Source organism: Pomacea canaliculata, linkage group LG5, assembly GCF_003073045.1.
Source record: "Pomacea canaliculata isolate SZHN2017 linkage group LG5, ASM307304v1, whole genome shotgun sequence".
In the NCBI taxonomy this organism is placed as follows: domain Eukaryota; kingdom Metazoa; phylum Mollusca; class Gastropoda; order Architaenioglossa; family Ampullariidae; genus Pomacea; species Pomacea canaliculata.
In genome coordinates, this window is record NC_037594.1 from 3,230,628 (window position 1) to 3,240,216 (window position 9,589).

Here is a 9,589-nt window from a genome sequence, read left to right on the forward strand (position 1 = left end):
TGTAAATAAAGTAATTGCAGGAATAACTATAATTGTGACATACAAAGCTATTGTACAGTAAATTTTCCATTCCTAGAATTTCTTTCTTGTTATTTCTCTCCGACAGATACTCTTTAATGATTCAGGCTTCTGGACCAACTTGACAGGGGGTAGAACATGATTTCTTTCCGAAAGAGACATAGAGGTATATAGATATACATTTATTCAATGATTATTGATGATGGCAGATTATGCGAAGATTAAAAGCATGAAATGGTAAATAACAATAGTAAACAATCCTATTGAGCTCTTCCTAAAGATATGATCAGAGCGTTTAACATTTAGAACAACAAAACAGACGGAGGCCGATGTAAACATAAAGACAATATTCTTTACAAGCTTTCAGTGTCAGATCGCTTCAGAGAATCTCAACAGTCACACAATATTTTGACAGTGAACGCATTTGACTTTTCCCCTTTTCATCCATTATTTCTAGGGAGCGGAGGGCTCCTGATGAAATCATCAGTAATGTCTGGAAATACAAATACATGTTGGGTGACGTGCCGGAAGCAGCATCCACACGAGGCGCCATCTGTCGCTGCCTCAGTGTCACGAACAGCACTGTGACGGCACGAGACGAGCAGGTGCGTGCAGATGAATGTGCGTCTGATCACGAAGAAAGGAAGCACGACCAGAGTTGGATCTCACGGTTGGAAAGACTAAATCCAGACTCGCCATAGGTGCGCAAGGCACGCGTTGTCAGGTGGTGAGTAGTGTGTATCCGTGTCCCTGCCTGTCAACATCTGGAACAACAGCATCTCTCTCTCTAGTCCTAAGTCAGGATATTTGTCATTTCCGGCGTTCTACATGCATGTGATACTGTAACCATACCAGCAGACTTCATCCATCGTGAAGAGAGTTTCTCGTAAAAACAGAGAAAATAAGCAGCAGTAAATCTTGATTTAAACAAGATGAAAAAAATCACAACACTGATTTTTTTTTGTCCTAATGTGTGCCTTCAGGAAGTCATACATCGCCATTATTGGTCTGATAAAACGCCCGGATGCTCTGGATTTAACTAATGCTCTCAAGTCAAGAGAGATTGGTGTTGGACTGAGTCGCACGCCATCTTTAAGTCCACAAAGCATGTGTAAAGGGGACAGCACCGCGTTGCTGTTTTCACAGGAAATGACGCGAGGGTTGAGCTTGTCAGACTAATGTCACATAGGGTGACTTGATTCTACATTAATCTGGTAAAATACTCCACCCTTCCTTCAGCATCTGTTGTGCACGCCATCCGTGGTAAGGACCCGCCCTACTGTCAAAGATCATTTTGCGGTGTCCAGCCTCGAGAAATTTGCTTTATTACGTCATCTGAAAAACTAAAGGGAACAATGCAAAGATTATTATCTATTTATCTATTTCCTACAAGCTGTGCTTACTTTCCTTATTCTATAACACTTCCTCTTCAGTTCTGATGACTTTGCCTCATTAACGGAACTCTCTTGTATTGTCTCCCAATAATGTTTGAGGAGCACAATGCCGGATTTAGTGTCTGATGTACAACAGCTGTAAAAGGTCAGAGCTCATCTGCCCGTCGTGTGTAATTTTCAACCAGAGGACCCGCCCTTCAGTCCATATTCTGTTTATTGTTTCTAGCCTCCAGAAATTTATTTCCTTAAGCCTTATATGTTCAGGTTGCTATAAATAATTGACAATTAAACTACAGTTAAGAAACATTGAGATGAAGGAAGTTATCTATTTCCTACAATCTCTGTTTATTTTCGTGATCCTGTTCACAACACTGACGACTCTGACTCAGCTCCCTTGTACTGTCCTTTCTTAAGATCATTTCTTATGAGCATAATGCCGGATTTGATGCCTTTATTGTGTATATAGCTATAGAGTGATGAGTTTGGTCAGATAGTAAGCTGCTGATGTACAACATTTATTTGTATAATGTTACAACAGTAAAAGATGAGAATGGAGGGAGAAACTGTCGCTTGAGTCAACGTTGCCATTCTCGTCAATAATGTCAGCCTCTGGTTTCACACACGACAGTCCCCAGAATGCTATTCTATTCATCACTGGCATATTTCAGTGTTTTTCAACTCCCATTAACCACAAGAGTGAAAAAAGTGTTTACTATGTTCGTTTTATGTTTTCACTTATTCATAAAGTTAATCCAGTTAAAAAGTAACCCTTTCATGCAAACAAATGTACACACAGAATCATACCGACAAAGCACTCAATAGATACTTTCAATTTTTATGAACTTTATTAATGAAGAAAATTTCCGTATACACAAACAATAATCACGTTTAATATCCAAAATTAAAAAAGTAAAACAGGCGTATGTCACTGATTGAATGAATTAACAAAGAAAGGAATAAAGAACATTGTTTACAATGAAGCCCTAACGGAAGCACAAATACACTCAAAAAGCGATATTCAGAAAAGAGAAAATAAAATTTCAGATGAAAAAGTTAAAATAATATCTGCCCTAATGTCAGTATAAATATTCTGTGATATGCTTGAGCCGTAGCCTGGGTAAATAAGCCAAAAGACTAATCAAATATAGTTATTCACATAAGTTAAAATAAACATCATTTAAGTAGGAGAGTAAACTGCGCAAGCACCCTTCAATCCTGTTCACAATTTGTAAAAACAATCTTCCAGTAATTTTGATTGAGCACAACCATTAAGTACATAACTGTTTATTGTCTACTGGGTGTATCACAGCGTTTGCATGGAGCAGTGGGGTAAAAACGGAAAGATTTCTATCTCTATAATAAATATATATCAAAATACAATATCAAACTTTTTTGTGGAAGAACTCTTGATACTTTGAGCAAGTTACTGGAATAACAGCAATGAGTGAGTCATAAGTGTTTATATGGAAGACAACATCATTTTATATTTTACACAAATGTTGGCCATATGTGAACAATACTCGTGGATATAAAGTTATTAACTGTCACACAGACCACAACTAGATTCATTAGAAACGAACAAAATACACATTATTAATTATACTACATTACACAGTATACAAATAATACACACCTATATGTGAGAACAGTTGTCAGAAATGATTAGTGAAAATCGCAAGAAAATGAGAAAAGTCGTCATACACAAATCGCTTTACAGGGAAGTTGTATGTAATGAATAATGTTCATTAACGACTTTTAATTTAGTCATGTCATGCGTCCCCAGAGAAGAATGACATCACAGACTGAAACTCTATAAATAATTGTTTCAGAAATTTGTTAATAAATTAGTAAGTAATTACAAACAATTGCTACATTGATACACAAATACGAGTCGAGAAAAAGGCTTTACATCGAGATGGGTTTTAAAATGAATGTGGCAACATGGCTGCTCACCGCAAGATGGATTAATATAATCCAACGCCTCTTTTTGCTGTAAGCCAAGTGTGAAAAAAAAGTTGCTTCAGCAAAACTGTGGCAATTGAGCATCACAGAGGTATTCTAAACCAGTTCCCTCCCTTTCGTGTTCTGTTTCACGAATAAAACGAAAGCATGAAGAAGGAAAGTAATTTTTTTCAAACGAAAAAGGTTGGTGTTAGTGTTGCCCCTGTGATGCTCATCATTATGGCCGCTAACTACGACCTGGGTCTAAAATAAAAGCAAAAGATGTCGGAAGCTGCTGGTCTCGACATCGTCAGCTGGCAAAGCCTTGCTGTGGGACGACTGCAAAACTGAAAAAAAAAGTTTTTCTTCTTTTCTTCATCAGTCTCCGCAGGCCCTGTTAGCGACCCTCACCTTACTTGCCCGAGGTCATAGAGAGGCTAAAGGTGACGTACTGAGAGTACAGCTCGGCGGCGTAGTGCACGGTGTCCTTGGCGATGATGTAGTCGTAGAACGCGCGCTCGGGAGGGCAAGTCTCGGGGATGCTCTTGACCTCAGGGGGCAGCACCGCGTCGCTGTTTTCATAGGAAGTGACGCGAGAGTTGAGCTTGCGCACGGTGAGGTCGATGTGGCACAGGCCGTTGTACACGGCTGTCTTGAGTGCGTTCAGTGGGGTCAAGGCCAGAGCCTTGAGGTCACACGCAACCTCGTTCTTGATCATGGCGTGACCGTAGATGGCAACGCGGGACAGCTGCTTGTAGTCGTTCAGCAGGATCAGCGTCATCTACACGAGAGCAAGATCAGATGTAAAATTAGAAATAGACAAAGAGAATGAAAGAAAAAAATGAACGAACGAAAGAAACAATTATTAAATGCACGAAATAAAGAATTAATAACAGAAGGAATAACCAAATAAGAGAAAAATTATTCAGTTTAAATGGCTAACTTGCTATTAATAGCTGTAAGCAGCAGCAATACTGTCACAATAGCAAATGAACATACAACAAAACGAATATAAATTTGAGAAAAAGGGAAAGAAGTCTACTTCAATGTCTAACGCTTACATTTCCGGTGGTGGTGGCCACGTAGTCGTAGGGAAAGTTTGGCAGGTGCATGGGATTCAGCATATCAACATATGTGGCAGTGACTCTGGGCTGAGACTCACCCGGTTGTTGGGTCTGTGAGAAAAATGAAACACAACATCAACACAGTGTCACGACGAAACGCTAACGATGATAACGAGAAGAGATGACAGACATTGAGATGAGATAACATGTAAACAGCCTAAGACGCGAAACCAAGACACGAGATCCTCACTGTATTGGTGACAAGTTTTAACCACCGCCCCACCGAACCGACTAAACATTGATGACACGAATGAAAAATGTCAAAGGTCATGCTTACAGTGTAGAAGGTCTTCAGCTCCGCGGCCCTCAGCTTAACATTCTGGGCATCCTCCTTCAGCAATTTCATCAGGTCAGCCAAAGTCACCGTGCTCGGGGGTGTGGCACTCAGCGTGCTGCATGGGTCAGTCCAGGGATCGCTGGGGACGGGTGAGCTCGAAACCGGAAGTGACATCATCACAAGCACCACGGCAAGGGCGCGAAGGATATCTGCAGACAGGTAAAGTGTTAGTAAAAATTAGTTTAAGTAAACACTGGGAGGCAGCTGCTGTGAGTACACGCCAGACTGATTCACCCTTTCGGGGGAATAGTCCAGGCGATATCACGTAAGCTTCACCTAAGTTTATGCTACAAAAAAAAAAAAAAGAAAGAAAAGTATTACGAGAGAGTAAAACATTGTTGCTACATTATAAACAAAACAACTAAGTAAATCAAACAATTACTCAGCCAAAAAGCCAAATCGATCTCAAAGTAAGAGATAATAATACAATATCACTATTATGTTTGAAACATAGTGAACGGTGTTCCATCCTACCAATGGTGGGTCTCATTTTACTATGCAGTAAGGCGTCAGAAAGCAACTGAACGATGGTGTACAGGGTCTGAGCAGACGACACAAACCAATTCGTGAAAATGAAGAGAATTATCGCGCAGACCGAATCAGACCTCTCGCAGGTGACTGCTCACCAACAGACTCGTGTCAGGTTTGATCCTAACCCACGTGGGCCGGCGCTTAAATCGCCAGCGTTCGCGCCCACCTCATCTAAATTTAGCATCCCAGGGATATTCTAGATACACAGTTCTCTCATCTCCGGAAACTCCTTCGAGCATTTAGTTTTAGTAACAAACCCCGCTGAGCTTTTTCTTTCACACATACGAGATCCGCTTGTGAACTACCAGGGGTCGGGCTGATATCTTGTGGGGTAGACAGCTTAGCGTAGGAGAGATTAGTTTTTATTGACAAGCAAGGCAAGCAAGAAAGGCTATGGTGACAAACAGTGCTGGTGGGGTCGCCTTACTAATGTGGAGAAGTTTTTCTTCCGCGTTTACATCCCTGGGCTCGACTAACCCTCAACGGTTGTCACTATAGTGGCAAAGGTGCGGTAAGTCGGTTCTCTGGGCCTCTTTTCGCGAGTACCTTTTCGCTGCTGTGGTACATCCGGAGTAAGGTCCACTTGCTCGGACCAATGGCTGGTCCTGGACGGACACGAGTCGCAAATCGCCGAGTGGCTCATGTTGACGAGTTGGGCATGAATGAATAACCAGGGAGCAGTCTGCAGGTCATGAATCTTTCCGGTCAATCACGTAGTTAACGAGGGCCATTCGTAAACCATGTGTGCAGAGAAGCTCGTTATTGTTTTTGTTTGTTTGCTTGTTTGTGTCAGTGCTATCGTCAAGAAAATATCAACTTTTTAAATATTTATTTGAGATGAGGTATGTATTTTTTTCCTTTTCTTCCTAGGTGATGCTAATTTAGTAATCCGACTTTTTTTCTTTGTAATCAAACTGTTCCTTCCTCATAGGATGAACACCCGATCATCCTTGCATTGCTATAACAGGTAGATAAAACAGGATACGCTAAAGTATTTCGAAATATTTGACCTAACAGCCATTGATCGGAGCCTTGTAGGCGCTGTGTCTAATTCTGTCGGCAACTTTCTCGCTGTCGTCACTAATCCCGGGAGTCTTTTCTTCCGGGTAGCTTTCGTCGCCTCTAACCGTCCCCATGACGAAGACTGAGATTTACCTGGTGTGAAACCTTAAGCTCATTTTCACAGGCACGCACACACGCAAACGCACAGAGAGAGAGGGTGGGGAGGGCACGTAAAGTCGGCCACGCTGGAAAAACCACGTGACTCGCAACAAGGGCCGCAATTACGTCAAAGCCACGTTTTCTTGGAACTGCGCGGTGCTGAGCGGGAAGTCAAGCCGCCCCGCTCCGGGGGTGTGTCATGCGTGAAGGACGACGACACAGCAGCTGTCAGGCATAACTCTCTCTCACACACACTCACACACACACACTCACACACACACACACACAAGCGCGCGTACATTCCATCAAACTCTCAATCGCAGTGACTCTCGCGCGCGGGGCACGTGTCACGTGACACTAACCCATTGACATTTTACGATGATTTGCTCGACGTGTAGCGCAGCAAGTGAGACAGGATCGAACTAATGGTTTATTTTTAAAGCAGTCTGGACCCCGAGAAACAGAAAGGGAAATGTGAGATGAAGGGAGAAGAGGAGGAAAAAAATAAAGGACTCATGTACAGTCGAGAGCAATTATCGCACTTTCCCTGCGCGCGCTCTCCAGGACCCTCCCTTTCTCTCTATCGCTGGGGTTTCCTGACCTCTCCCACGGTGACCACACAACGGGTAGAACCGATTGGGCACTTCACACTTCACTACAGGCACAGTGCAGGGAGCGTCATCTTACCTCCGTATTTTTAGACTCTTGTCCATCCTGCAAACTGACATCAGCACTTTGTCTCCAAAGTACCCGCGTCAGCCGCGCACTCCTACCTTACCCCCTACCCCACACCCCAAGACAACAATAATCCACAACATTTGTCAATACTGTCAGCTGAAATGTCAGCTGAAATGATACTTCGGATGGCAATGGGCTCAACAGGTTACAACTACAACAGTTGCCAGACTCCGGCGCTGTGAATGGAGCGTTAGCGAGTCAGTTTCTGTTTCATCACGTGGCCAGAAATGAAACGCGAACCGGAAGAGCCCAGAGTGTAGGCCACGCCCACTTTGTTTTAACTCGACTGGTAATGACTTTTTATAGCGATGCAAGAGTAAACAAATATACTTTGTTTATTCTCGGCACGATGAGGAAAAGGTTTTACATAGCAGAGGAAGAAATTTATGAATTAAATTTTTCTCGTAAAAGACTTTATAATATCTTTCCGTTAATTAAGCCAACGACAAGTTTACGAGCCTACAGAGTCGGCCAGGAAAATTACTGGTTGAAGGTGGCGACAGAAAAAAAAAACACCAAACTGAACAGGTGGGTATAATTATTACACAGGTCGCTATTCTCGGTGCGCGCGCTCACTCCCTCCCCTCCCTCACATGCCTTCTTGCTTAGCTACGAAAATGACATGTTAATTATGATGGCGACAAGCAGGGGACCTCACACGTGCTAACTGTATCATGTCTGAAAGGGGGGAATAGTTTATGGGCATTTTTTACAACCACTTTCTTCTTTTTTGTAATCGTAGGATCCAATTCACTTTGCCCTCTCACCTTACACCTCGAGCAGCTAATTTTAGTGGAGAAGAAAGACGAGTCTCCTTTGACACCGGCAAGGCTAAATTTAAATGAACAAATTATTTCACAACCAGCTATAAATGCATGAAGTTTTCACAGAAATGTACCTCGCAATGTCTAATTCGCGAACGATGGCATCTTCCCGGCCCTCGGGCCTCAGACATAAAGGTTCTTGTAAACATTTAGAAGGCAAGCGGGCCCTATAGTCAGCTTTATATAAAAGGTTATTTACCACAGCCAATATCGGTTCAGCTGATTATTTTTTCATATTAGAAAAATATCAATCATCGCATTTCAGAGATCGACTTCCACAGGTGAAATTTATTTGTAGTCTAGGTACACGTAGGCAGGTGTGTAGCTAGATGATTGCATGTAAACTTCCTCCTACTCACCCGGACACACGCACTTTCTCGCACAGTGCTTTTGAATGTTTGGGACTACCTACACTATAAAGTTTGTTTGTTTGGGGTTTTTTTTCTCTCTCTCCTTACACGCCTTTTTGTCTACACGCATGGTCATTTTTCTGGGGTGGAGTAAGAGAACAAAAAAGTATGGCACCGGATAGCCAGCCCGTTGAAAATAAAGATTATCATTTTGAGGGTTGTTCGGTGACACCTGTTTCTTTCTATCTTATAATAATTATACCCGTCTCCAGTCGATGCTGGCATCCTATCCTCACCTGTAAACCCTAGCAACCAGATTAACCAGAAGAAAGCAGGTGGCGCTTACCTGTGCTGGACAGGGTGAAGCTCGAAGACATCATTGTAACTGGCAACGAGACTGATGTTCACTGATGACTGAAGTAAGTATGAATCTGAGAGTAGTCGTCTGGTGCAGACTTGTCGTTCTGTGCGAAGAGTTGGAGAAGAAACCAACCTGTGATCCTCTGGGTCCCAAACACCTCCTTTTATATGATGTCTGACAGGGACTTTTTGCTGTAGGGGGTGGGGGAGGGAGTTGTGGAGGGAGGGATGGTGGCATGACAACACGTAGGTATCACGAAAGTCGCTCATTTCTGAAACTGGCGGGTTGCACTGGGCCTGAGGACGTGTGTATTCCGCTGATGCCGACCCCCAAAATAGCTCAAGGAACACCCGAACACACCGCACGTTTCTAGGTTAACCGGCGAAAACCTCGTTGTGGAGCTTCGCGCGCCAGCACACAGCGCTGAGGTCAGAGGGCAGGGAATCCCCAACCTTGCACTTTGCGGCCAACCGCTGAAGCGGACGTGGTTCCATCCAGCCACAATGCAGGCCTCATCGCTGTGAAACCACCAAACCGCAGTTTCCTCCAATTGCTGTGAAGAACATTGAAAATGGGGGAAAAAAAAGAAAAGAATTCAATCGCTTAGCTCATTATTGTGGTTATTACTGTCGACGAGTAATGAAGAGTCAGTTCCTTATTACACTTCTCTAGCTCTCGGGTGGGACTTCAACTGTTTCGTTTTCTACTACCGTGAAGATTTTTGTTGCAAGCTTGTCTGGGGATAGTTCTTATCTCAATGTTTCAAATATAAGTAGTAGAGGATAGGGGCAATCCTGACGATAGGTTTCT

At 43.0% G+C, this 9,589-nt stretch overlaps 1 protein-coding gene across 1 annotated transcript; it reads right to left on the reverse strand.

The window, feature by feature from the left end:
* Positions 1–185: 185 nt before the first annotated feature.
* On the reverse strand, positions 186–8,900 carry LOC112565445. The gene is made up of 4 exons (XM_025240915.1): positions 8,765–8,900; positions 4,755–4,963; positions 4,415–4,528; positions 186–4,134 (listed from the first exon to the last, which is right to left on the reverse strand). Exons 1-4 carry the CDS (start codon positions 8,796–8,798, stop codon positions 3,766–3,768), a joined length of 726 nt encoding a protein of 241 aa, XP_025096700.1. The 5' UTR covers positions 8,799–8,900; the 3' UTR covers positions 186–3,765.
* Positions 8,901–9,589: the final 689 nt, after the last annotated feature.

Bases quoted from the DNA above. Each gene is read 5' to 3' on its own strand.
- LOC112565445 (XM_025240915.1), bottom strand. From the start codon at position 8,798: ATGATGTCTTCGAGCTTCACCCTGTCCAGCACAG. The intron at 4,964-8,764 runs GTAAGCGCCACC...ACCTGTCTGCAG, and splicing joins CTTCACCCTGTCCAGCACAG to ATATCCTTCGCGCCCTTGCC. The intron at 4,529-4,754 runs GTAAGCATGACC...TTTTTCTCACAG, and splicing joins AGCTGAAGACCTTCTACACT to ACCCAACAACCGGGTGAGTC.